Below are 11,950 nucleotides of genomic sequence, written 5' to 3'. Positions count from 1 at the left end.
TGAGAGGCCTTAGAATAATTTACTCTCTTTTGTTGCCTTAAATTATTTTAACGGCCGTTAACCAAACCTAACCCTCTCAGGAAAGAAAGAGGGATGGAAAAAAGCAAGGTGTAGCGTCAAGATAGCGGTTCGTAAATCGAACGGATGGGAAGCCACTGCTGTACGAATCCATAAACCAACAAAGTCACAACCAACCAAAGAAAAACACGTGTCGGTTAAGCTATCTTCAGCGCGACAGCTGGAATATCCATTTGGATTACCTGGAATCGCCAGTAGCCAACCGATTGCCAACAACAACAACAACTGCAACTTTTCTCTCTCTGCAATTCCATCGAAAAGCTTTCATCTTCTTTAATCTTTTATTTTTTTAGGGTTTCTTCAGTGATCTGATTGTTAATTTTCTCTACCTTAATTTATTATTTCTGGGTTTGTTCGAGTCGGTTAATCGCTGCTTATTTTATGTAATTAGGGGTGAATTTGAAATTTTTATTGAAAATTTGAGAATTGGTGGATTGGGTCACTTCGATGAAGCTTCTTATTGTTTGTGGAGGTTAAAATTTGGTGTTTTAATAGATCAGAAGGGGATAGATAAACTTTAAAAAGAGGATCAGATAGTAATTTGCTAAAGCAATTGATTTGATTTGAATATATGGCTGCTGGTATGGATTTTTCCCCTCCGTTTACTGTGTTAGAAGTATCGTCCATGGAAAATCAGAATTCCGATAATCTTAAACAAACGACCACTGCTAATGGCAAACCTCCACGTCATCTCTCCGTTATGCGCCATAGTATGAGCTCCATGAGGATGCTCTCTGCTGCTGATCTGGTATCTTTTCAATCTTTTTATATCAGCAGTTTATCTTTAGTATCGCCTTTTTAACGCAGTTTGTGCTCAACTGTTGATCTTGATTTTTCTCCAGGCAACGGATGTTCATGTTGGAATTGTTGTCAGTAAATCTCCTTCTGATGAAAGTTCAAATTTTCTTCCCGTCTTTCGATCAGGGAGCTGTGCTGAAGGAGGGCCTAAACAGTATATGGAGGATGAACATGTATGTATAGATAATCTTATTGAGCATTTAGGTGCCGATGCCAACTTCCCCTCACCTGGAGCTTTTTATGGGGTGAGTCTTGTCTTGTTTCTATCACTTATCTTCAATATATAATCAATAAAACAATACAGATCGAAAGTCGTTCTGATGAAGAATTATTTAAGTTAGGAAAGTTATTGGTACACATTACTGTGCGCAATAAATGATCTAAGAACTTATTAAATTTGTTGGAAAGATGGTTGTTTTTATTTTTCAAAGTTGTATTGTATGTATTTGTTGCTTGGTTGGTTATATTTATTTTGCTGAGACTTCTTGGTACGTGTGCACAGGTGTTTGATGGGCATGGAGGTACAGATGCTGCATCATTTGTTAGAAATAATATTCTCAGGTTCATAGTTGAGGATACTCATTTCGCAATTTGTGTGGAGAAGGCGATTAAGAGTGCTTTTGTTAGGGCAGATTATGCATTTGCAGATGATAGTAAACTTGATATCTCCTCTGGTACCACGGCACTAACTGCCCTTATCTTTGGAAGGTAACATCTCCCACTTCTGATATTTGAGTTTTTCGCCTACGATTTATTATTGGTACTAGTGAAGATTGACTTTAGGTTTAAGCGTAACTAGTGGCCCAAGTTCCTTATGATGCTGATGGACGCTGACCTCTATAGCTACTTCCATTGTTGGGAGATCACATGAATGACTCTATTGACACGTCTTTTGAATTTAGAGCTGTAAGATTATAATAAAGAAGCTATGCAGGAAATGACAGTTATGGTTAAACGTTTGAACTATCAAATTTTGGTTCATTAGGATGCGAACCAATTCGCCTTTGCAAATTGAGAGTGGGAGCTAGGCAGTTCACAAATACACTGGACGAAGGGGGGTGTATCCATCATTCTCTTCATTGTGCCATTTTTCTAGTGAAACCTAGATATTAGTATATCATTCTGAATACTGATTTTGACCAGTCTACCGGTATTCTCTTATTCCTGAATCAGAATGTATGTTACAAGTAGATTTTAGATCATTTAAATATTATCCCTTTTTCTTTTCTCTCGAGATTTGTTTTCATGTTTGCTTTGCATCTGAAACAACATGCATTTTTGCAGGAGTTTGGTGATTGCCAATGCTGGAGATTGTCGAGCAGTGCTCGGAAGGCGCGGTAGAGCAATTGAGATGTCCAAAGACCACAAGCCAAATTGCATTTCTGAGAGATTGAGAATTGAAAAATTGGGTGGAGTCATATATGATGGCTACCTCAATGGCCAGTTATCTGTTGCACGTGCCCTAGGTGACTGGCACATGAAGGGACCTAAAGGTTCTGCTTGCCCTCTAAGTGCAGAGCCAGAATTGCAGGAGACAAATCTAACAGAGGACGACGAGTTCTTGATCCTGGGCTGTGATGGCCTGTGGGATGTAATGAGCAGCCAATGCGCGGTAACAATTGCAAGGAAAGAGCTGATGCTCCATAATGATCCAGAAAGATGCTCAAGGGAATTAGTCAGAGAAGCACTCATACGCAACACATGTGACAATGTAACAGTAATAGTTATTTGTTTTTCCCCAGATCCACCCCCTCGGATAGAAATTCCTCAATGCCGAGTTCGAAGAAGCATATCAGCAGAAGGTCTAAATTTACTCAAGGGTGTGTTGGATGGAAACTCATGAAACAAGCCGATGGCTTAGGAGACGTGTACAAAATGCATTGAAATCTTAGAAGTGGTAAGGATGAATTTTTGTCTCTCAACTGCTTGTTCTCTCTGACACGGATGGCATTCAGCCTTGTTGAGGGAAATAAAGATGGTAACAGAATGCGATTCTTTCGAGTTTCAAACCCCTGTAAATCTCTGATCTTTTATGTTGTACGATTTGGATGGGTTCATTGTTCCATAGGCTTCTTCCTCTCCTTCGTCATTTCTCCTTTGTATATAAACTCAGAAAAAAGGGGTATGTATTTTATGCTCATTTAGTTGGTTGAATCTCTATCATGTCAATTGATTTGACAGAATCTTCCATAACATACCTTAGTTATGTTTACTTCGATCATTTATTTAATTCAATTCGTTATTGAATTGTAGATTTTAAGAAATGCTGTTTGCAAATTGAATAAAATTGGCATTCGGCTATTTATGAGGATGTTGTCTTTGTTGCTACAGTTTAAAACTTTAAAGTGTTTCAGCTATGAGCTTACATCATCCATTATGTACCTGAAATTTCCAAATGAATGCAATGGTGTTGATTAATACTACCGTCTCTATTGAGAGAAATTGGATAGTGAAAACAGCAAACTGAACCAATCCGTGAGTGGTCTGATTGGTTCTCACTCTGAGAATTGTAAAGTTCTCAACTTCAAGTCCTGGTGTAATTCTTGATAAAATAAAAAACAATCAGACAAGAAACGAAGTTGTTGGTGTTTAATGACTAGTTTCAAGTTGGCAAATGGCCACAAACAGAAACATGAGCGTCATTTTCGCATTGAAACAAAATTTGTTGTTCGCAGGAACAGGATTAACAACTATGAAGATTTTTATTGTTGGCTTGCAGAGACTGGATCAACAACCACAAAGATTTTTCCTCTTAACAAAACTGGTTTACATTACATCTATTTTCTTTGACAGCATCACTTTTCTCTGATGGATCAATTAGAGTTCTTCATCTGAATCATCGTCAACTTGCTGAGAATTGCTGCAGACAGAAAAGGAAGTTTGTGTTACATAGAGATCTAAGTACAATAACTCGCACCTCTTTAAGGTTTCCAATTTTCAAGTATAAGAGTTGGCTGTTTATGGTAAATCCCCATTTCAACAATATTTTCAACCAACACAAAATAAATATACCAAACTTGTATTTCCCTGATATCTAATCGGTGCAAGTTCCTGGATAAACTTGGTTCAAGTATTGAAACTTGTGAAATTTCTTGCAAAACTTGTAGTTTTGATGTCATGCTTTTTCTTTTCCCCATTTTAAACCAACACACACCTAAAATGACCCTTCGTTATCAGGAGACTAGGCGTCGTACTTTGTTCAGCATTTTAAGCTAACTTCGCCTATCAATTAAGATCATATCATTTCTTATCTCAAGCACCTCGTGGGGCAGGTAGAACATGCTTAACCAACCGGGTTTGTTTAAATTAAATTACAAGTAATGTCACTTTCAAAATTACCTTGAGCCGGTGCAGTGCTTGCTCAAATCTACACATAGAACCTTGCTTACACTTCCCACTTCAAGGGTACCTTTCTTTATCACTTCCGCCAACTGTCATATTATTTGATTGTAAGCCTTTTAGATACAGATAAGAGAAATATGAACCTAGAAACGGTTAATTAGAATAAGAAAACTCACCTCATCTTCAGTTTCCTCCAGTAACCTATCCAATTTACACACACAAGTTAAACTTAGTGAAATAGTTCTTGCAAGCTTTAATGCCTAGAAACTAAAAATTAACATCAAAAGAATATTTCAGGATGGCATAAACAAGACAATAAGTTAAAAGCATTTGCAATCTCACCTTCCACAATAAGACGATATTGCTTTAGAGTGTGCACGAGCTTCTTGCTTGTCTATTAAGAAAGGAAAATTGAAAACGGCAATGAATTTAACAGTTAGTCCAATGAGGAAGCTACCAATGAACATGCTTCCTTGAGCCAAATCAATTAAATTTGAAGTAAATGAGATGCCCAAAATTCATAGCTATCCTAATCCTACCATTTTGGAAGTATACAAATGCAGAAAGCTACTCTATCCGTCTCATAAATATAGAAATTTTTTCTATTTTGAGTGGTTTCAATATATATAAAAAATAAATTCTATTTCCATAGTTTCTTTCCGTTATGGTTATTTACAATTATGGACTAATATTAATAGTTTCAATGGATTCCTCAACACTAGCCAATTAAAAATTACTAATAAGAATAAGTTAGGGCAAAAAAAAGAATCTTTATGGGAGGGAAGGAGTATAATTTATTGGATAAAAACATGATCCGAGAAATGGTGGAGTGCAGCAAAGTATTGTTCAATCAAGGAGGAAAATCGACAATTAAAGATAGTTGATATAATCTAATTGAGGTACATACTAGTCGTAACATTATCCCAGTTGTCTACTCTAACCCACGAGCTCCCAGTTGAATCCACCTGCAAAAATAAGAAGATGAATAATGAATAAGGACGCACAAAGGTATCCCAGTCATCTACCAATATGTTAAGTAAGGTGGTAATAAAAGAACTACCTTCTGAAGAGTATAATCTAGCATCTTTTCGCAAAGGCCATCCAAGAGTTCGACAACTCTAAGTTCACTAACTCTGTTTGAAACATTTAGAAAAGTGTAACAATGTTATAGATTGTTGAAGAACAATAGAGACATGTAATATATTATAGAAATTCATAGTATACCTGTAGTCAATTAACTTGCCTTCACGCTGACCTTTAGAATTCAAACGGTTTCTCATATCCAAATGATTCCTTGGTTTTTCCTATATCCATAATCCAAATAAATAATTATAGAGCTACAAATAACAACACCGAAAGATGAAATGTGAGGAGATGCTTACATTAGAAAGGCCATACTCTAACTCATCCTGCAAACCATTTTCCGCTGCAAATCAGATCCTCAACTCAAATACTTAAAAAAAAAAACAATTTCTATATGTATTCTACTAATCAAACAATTTACTAGAGAATGAAAAATGTTAAAACTTACCGCAACAGCGTGACAAGCGGAGCACTTATTGTCCACGGCCGACACAACGCTGAAAGTAAAGACGGCGATTAGCATCATCGCCATGACCACTGAGTTCCCCATTTTCTGCTTCGCTCTTGATCTCCTACCAAGCTGAGTCTCTTGTAATTTAATTTGTTGTCCCACACTCTCATTTTGTCGACAAGGCCTTTTCCTCTCAGCTACAATGTTAGGCCCAAAGGGTGTAACCCACCTGGGGTTCTCCACTTTCTAATTTTTTAAAAATAGAAATCATTACAAAAATACCTAAAAAAAAATGAACTAGTTGGATTAATAACGTCGGTCATTTATTACATAACGATAATATTTTAATGGTAATAAAAATATATAAACTCTAACTCTGTAAATAACATGTCAAAATTTAAGGTACAGGACTCAAAATTTGAGTCATATGCAATACATTTTCAAATTCAAGATTTTTATGATCAAGCGGAGTGGAAAACAATAAATAATATGAATAAAGACAAGCTATCTAACTCCTAAAATTACATATTGTTTGATTCTGAATGAAAATATAGGAATAAAGACAAACTCAAACTTTCAATATATGAACCACCACTTATTTAATTATATGATCTAGTTTTTGGACCACCAATTCTAATTCCAATTTATAAGACATTGTATATATTCATTGTTTTGAAATTACTGAAAATTACATAGTGGTCTTCAATTTTTGCAACGGTTTCACCATCTGGGTGATTACCGGTTAAAAATTCTCTACATATTTAAACCAGTCAACGGGAATGTAATGCCGATGAAGAACGAGATTGCTCGGTGGTTTCTGGATTCGGCTACGGTAACAAAACTAAGCAACGACGATCTAACTGTGGTAGCTCAGGTATGCACATTAGGGATGATCTTTCTCGATCCAATTTGATCCGTGACCTCCATAGCATCAACAGTTTTCTACTTTTGTGCTACTTTCAAGTGTATAAGCACTTGTTGCTAACCATACAGTAAAAAGCAACCACGAATTAACAGATCTCTTCCGCAAAGATAATATCAAAAATGAATTGCACTGCATTGAAGAATTAATCAGTAGTTAGAACAAATTGATGAAATAGTAATTGATATTAACAATAGAAATTTGAAAATGCTGCAATTACCAGCTAATAGAGTTGAAGCAAAAATATTGGGGAAGTAAATATATTATTGTTGGAGAAGATACTTCCAACAAAAGATAAACAATTTCACAGTTTCACAAGACTCACTATAAGAGATCAAGCAGGGGCCTCAAAATACTATTCTAATGAAATACCATTCATTTTGCTTTGCTTTTCAAAAAGCTTACAAAGTGGACAGCGGACAGTTTACACTCTCCGTGATTCCATTTTCCAAACAATAAGTAGCAGAATTTTAAAGAAGTCAGAATGGTTTCAGAACTTGGAGAAAGAAGATTTTAGAAATGCAAGCATATGGTTCAAATGGTATCTTATGAACATATTCTTTTTCTAACACCAAGTTCAACTTTCTATACCATCTATGAACTGTGACATCTTAATCAATTAGCTGATAACTTTAAACTAGCCATCACACAGGTTCAATTTTCTTCATAGTGGATATGTACAAGCATGTATTTATGAGAAAGCGCAAATACACACAAATAAGTAGATAAAATTTCCACATGCACTTTAATTTATTGTATGCCGGCGTATACCTTCCTCTTTCGGGATATTAGGCTGATCAACCAAAAGTTGTTGGAGTGCAGCGAGATCACTTGAACTGCAAGTAGTCGAATGCACATTATAAGCCTCAATATAGATTATATAACATTGTATTTGTAACTATATTTGACTAAATCTCAGATAAATGCACAGCTCAAAATTTCTGAGGACATATAGTGGATCTAACCCATAATCATAAGCAGGGGACGAAATGATGTATAAAAACCTTACTCTAAATTAAGAGAACATACATCACATACACACACACAAATTATGCTAAAATTTTAACTTTACAACTGGAACTTAAGAACAACGCTACGCAGATCAGAATTTGAAGCCACCATTTCCAAAGCGTAGGAGCATGCAAAGATTAATAACACAAATTCAGAGAGTTTCAGAGTATAGCGAGGCTTTCAATAATTTTAATAATTAAATTTAAGAAATCAGAGCTTCGTGTACCTCGGTTTCAGAGTAAGTGTTGGAAGTGCTGAAACCAGAGATGATTTAAGCATAAACCTGCCAAAGAGAAAAATTAGATCAGTTACTAAATTCTAAAAAAATATGATTCTGCCAATGATCATTCCACATGGTAATAAATGTAAAGAGAATAAAAATTTGTTGCAGGCATTGAACAGATACAAACTAATTCTTAACTGTCATGACAAACACACAAAACAAACAGAAATCGGGAACATTTCATACTCCGCGTGATGCATTTCATGAAGAATCACGAGTCCGTCCAAGCAATCGGCAAGACACGGCTTAATACCGACACGTTGCTGCAATTGTTTCTTAGTCAACTTACTAGAAGAACTTCCCTTAACTACCTGCTTGCCGTCCCTATGCATCCTCTCAAGAAACATAACAACACTGCGGAAATCTTCCCTGAATAAAAAGTTTTAATTTCAATCCAAAGCTACATATTTTTGCACTACTTAAGACCAAAAAGAAAACTGAAAAAACCAACATTACAATGTCTTATTCATGGAAATTAATATAGTCTGTAAGGACTCCATTTGCTTCCTCAATACTACATTAGCTAAGCCATCCACACCGTTCAAAGTTCCGTAATTCTTAGAATCTTTAATCACCTGGCGATTGAAAAACAAAAACAGGGTCTTGAGATAAAATAAAATTCGAGAAATAGTTGAGAAGAGATTGAAAAAAGAGATGTACCTGTAATCTGTTGATAATTGAAGATGCGTTTCTGAATTGAGAAACGAAGGTAGATTGAACATTATCCCATCTCTCCAATTCTTCTTTGATCTTTCTAAATCTCTGTTGATATTTCTTCACCGTTGATTCCATCTCTTAAACCCTAATAATTTTTGTGTTTTACATTTTGTTGCAGCTGTTTTTATGAACCCTTTTTTTTCTCTTCAAAACAATAATAGGAGCAAATTACTTTAAAATCCTCATATTTGTCACAATTTACAGTTTTGAAAATCAAACAATTTGATATCTCACTTTCAATTCCGTCAATATTTATGGCTTTTGTTAGTTTCATTAATAATTTGATATTTACTTTCAAACGATTTGCTACCTCACTTTTAGTTATGTTAATGATTTGGTATCTTACTTTTAATTATATTAACGATGAGGATTTCCCATTTAAGCGGGAACGGGGATGGGATGGCTTTTCTATACCCACCCTGCTCCATTGTCATCTATATTTTTGATTGAAGCACAATATTTAAAATTTTGTATAAAGAAATCTCAATTTATTTTTTGGCATTTTATAAATATTTTTTCCAATGTTGTTTTAATTATGGCTAAGACGACAATTTTTTTTGGAAAAAACATTTATAACGTTAATGAAAAGGCTACGAGTGTCATATTGTGAATAATGTGTTTAAACAAAAAGGGAATAGAAGATTATTGTGAAGCCTAATATATGTTGTAATTTATAGTTTTGTATCTCTTCTTTAAATATCAAATAATTTAGTGCCTCATTTTCAATTTCACAAACAATTACAACTTTATGTTAAATTAAAATATCAAATTGTTAAAGAAATTAAAATGGAGGTACTAAATCGTTTAAAAATAAGGTATCAAATCATTAACATAAATTGAAAGTGAGCTACCAAAATCGTTCGAAAGTGAATATCAAATTATTGATAGAGCTAACATAAACCCTTAATTATTAACGAAGTTGAAAGTGAAATACCGGATTGTTTAATTTTCAAACAAGAGGCAACAAACTGTGAATTATGACATATGTGGAGAGTTTTAGAGTTTATTCTAAAAAAAAGGCTTAATCACTCAAAAGCTCTCCACTTTTAATTTTTTTTTCAATTGCACCCTGACGTTGAAAAACTTTCTCAAAACCCTCCCACCTTTAAATTCCATTCCAATTGCACCTGACGTAGGAAAATCCTTTCAAAATCCCTCTACCTTTATATATTCTTTCAATTGCATTCTAAATTGGAAATTTTAATGGTTTTAATTTTGATAAGTTATTGAATATAATTTTAGGAAGAATAATTTTTTATATTATTAATAATATTAGTATGTAATTAGAATATAGATTAAAAATAAAAAATTATTTAAAATAAATTAATGTGAAAAGAGGTTAATTTAATAATTTGGAGTATAATTGAAAAAGAATCTAAAGATAGGGTGTTCTGGGAGAATTTTCCTATGTCGTCAGAGTACCAAAAAAAAACCATGAAAAGTGTGATTTTTTTATGCAAAGATGCCAAATAATCCTTATATTATTATGAAATAACAAAAGAATCCCTTCATAAAGGAATATACAAGACTTCTCATTATTGTAGATCCCAAAATATGTCAATGGAGGATGCAAAAGAAAAACAAATGGGTTTGGAAATTGCAATAGAGAAGAAAACCCAAGACCTAAAAGTTGAAGAAGAAATAGGAGATGACAAAGTTTTACAATTTCTGGATTCATTAGACACTTATTTGACTCTTTCCGATTCTTTATCTTCTACACTTCGCCAGGTAATCAAACATTTTCATCATCATCTGTTAGTAAATTAGCTGAAATTCACTAAATTTTAATCACTTTATGTGAATTCAAGTTAAATATTTAGCTCAATGCTGAATCTTTGTGCAGGGATGGTTTGAATTGACGAGTGCTAGACATTCAATGGGGGCTTCACGCCTCAATAGCGTATTACTTGACCTTAAACCTCATCCTGCTGCTACTTCACTCCAACTAACACAACATCATGGTAATCTTATTACTTCTTCTTCACTTCTGGCTAGTCATTTAGCTCAATGCTGCTTTTATTTTTGCTTTGCCCTAATACATTTACATGATCACTGTTATAGACGATTCTATTGACAATCAGCCTCAATTTATTTTGCGTAAATGGGGATCCGTTGATGATCACAGCGACGTAAACACAAAGAAGGACGAGTTCCTGGAGAAACCTGTTACTCCCCAGCTACGGCATCGTGGAAATGCTCAGTTATCTGGTATTCTTATGTTTTCCTTATTTGTGGAAGGTGTATCTGCAAATTAAAGCACAATCTTTACACTGAACTGCAATTTTATCACGACTTTTAAAACTCGTCACTAGTGTTTTTTTTCCTTTTTACAATTTTTTTATTATTTTGTGTTCTGGTATGTTGGTGTGACAATTGGAGTTGGGGGCAGCGGAGGGTAGTTCGTTTGCCCTGTCAGCATAGATTCACCGGAATTTTGAAACGGTGATAGAATTGCATAAAAAATCATGAATGGCATTGCAATTCAGTATAAAGGCTCTGATTTTATTTATATATACCCTTAATGGAAAGTTGTGTTTTTTAAGGTTGATTTTATTGTTTGTTTGTAATGTTAACATGCTGTTTTCAATCTGATTGAAGAAGAGGAGAGCCCCTTAAAGCAAGATTTACTCAAGGTTAATGATGAAGTATGCCCCCACAAACTTCTGTTTTTTACATTTTTAATAAGGAGATTGATCTTGTTATTTGTACATAATTTTTTATTTTAATTCTTTCCGGCATAGGTTCAGAAGGAGCGATCAAGATCACTATCTGTGTTTGGAACTCTAGTTTCCCCAAAGCTTCGAGCTTCTCAACTATCATTTGAAACAGGTGAGCATCTAACACATATTGCACATGAAAACAGCCAATATATAGGTTCCAATATATTCTAAATGTTGACGTCATACAGCTCTCGAGACACTCGTAGAAATAGCAAACGCGCGCTCAGCCATGCTGTCTGCTTTTGGTGAAGTCCGTGAAGAACTGAATGCGCCAAAGAGATGAGATCGATCGTGTTTCTTCAGCCATTTACAACCCTTGCATAGTCCGACAGAAATGTTTTTGTGGCTTTCTGGAGCTTGCTTTTGATCTGCCTAAAAGACCGGTCAAATTTTAGTTTCAGCCTGTGGTGGGTTGTGAATTGTGATTTGTTAGTGTTATTGCTCATTCAAAGGCTTTGGCGTTGCATAGACTCACTTTTGGTATAATATATTGCACATATGAAGGCCTATTTGCAGATTGTGCAGTGCTGGCTTGCTAGAACTGA

The 11,950-nt window shown here is 34.7% G+C and overlaps 4 protein-coding genes across 6 annotated transcripts; 2 read left to right on the top strand and 2 right to left on the bottom strand.

Annotated features, from left to right (window-relative positions):
- The first annotated feature begins 264 nt into the window (after positions 1-264).
- Positions 265-3,088, top strand: LOC126656580 (probable protein phosphatase 2C 27). The gene is made up of 4 exons (XM_050351179.2): positions 265-826; positions 921-1,121; positions 1,379-1,584; positions 2,161-3,088. Exons 1-4 carry the CDS (start codon positions 650-652, stop codon positions 2,717-2,719), a joined length of 1,143 nt encoding a protein of 380 aa, XP_050207136.1. The 5' UTR covers positions 265-649; the 3' UTR covers positions 2,720-3,088.
- A 367-nt stretch (positions 3,089-3,455) lies between these two features.
- On the bottom strand, positions 3,456-5,918 carry LOC126656591 (uncharacterized). 2 transcript variants are annotated; one of them, XM_050351191.2, is made up of 9 exons: positions 5,750-5,918; positions 5,601-5,627; positions 5,443-5,522; positions 5,279-5,351; positions 5,126-5,183; positions 4,561-4,612; positions 4,395-4,419; positions 4,216-4,307; positions 3,456-3,736 (listed from the first exon to the last, which is right to left on the bottom strand). In XM_050351191.2, the coding sequence occupies exons 1-9, from the start codon at positions 5,849-5,851 to the stop codon at positions 3,694-3,696; spliced, it is 552 nt and encodes a 183-aa protein (XP_050207148.1). In that variant the 5' UTR covers positions 5,852-5,918; the 3' UTR covers positions 3,456-3,693. The 2 variants fall into 2 exon arrangements, with proteins under 2 accessions (XP_050207148.1, XP_050207155.1); XM_050351198.2 differs by having other exon boundaries at positions 3,456-3,733.
- Positions 5,919-6,379: 461 nt separating this feature from the next.
- LOC126668219 (uncharacterized protein At5g43822) lies at positions 6,380-8,823 on the bottom strand. Its single transcript, XM_050361446.1, has 6 exons — positions 8,629-8,823; positions 8,425-8,543; positions 8,155-8,337; positions 7,912-7,968; positions 7,446-7,510; positions 6,380-6,806 (listed from the first exon to the last, which is right to left on the bottom strand). Exons 1-6 carry the CDS (start codon positions 8,758-8,760, stop codon positions 6,763-6,765), a joined length of 600 nt encoding a protein of 199 aa, XP_050217403.1. The 5' UTR covers positions 8,761-8,823; the 3' UTR covers positions 6,380-6,762.
- A 1,388-nt stretch (positions 8,824-10,211) lies between these two features.
- On the top strand, positions 10,212-11,914 carry LOC126666205 (uncharacterized). 2 transcript variants are annotated; one of them, XM_050359211.2, is made up of 6 exons: positions 10,212-10,413; positions 10,529-10,646; positions 10,747-10,893; positions 11,287-11,330; positions 11,427-11,514; positions 11,594-11,914. In XM_050359211.2, the coding sequence occupies exons 1-6, from the start codon at positions 10,240-10,242 to the stop codon at positions 11,686-11,688; spliced, it is 666 nt and encodes a 221-aa protein (XP_050215168.1). In that variant the 5' UTR covers positions 10,212-10,239; the 3' UTR covers positions 11,689-11,914. The 2 variants fall into 2 exon arrangements, with proteins under 2 accessions (XP_050215168.1, XP_050215167.1); XM_050359210.2 differs by having other exon boundaries at positions 10,213-10,413; positions 11,284-11,330.
- Positions 11,915-11,950: the final 36 nt, after the last annotated feature.

The sequence above is a fragment of the Mercurialis annua genome, linkage group LG1-X (assembly GCF_937616625.2).
Source record: "Mercurialis annua linkage group LG1-X, ddMerAnnu1.2, whole genome shotgun sequence".
In the NCBI taxonomy this organism is placed as follows: domain Eukaryota; kingdom Viridiplantae; phylum Streptophyta; class Magnoliopsida; order Malpighiales; family Euphorbiaceae; genus Mercurialis; species Mercurialis annua.
This window is presented reverse-complemented; position numbering and strand designations above follow the sequence as displayed.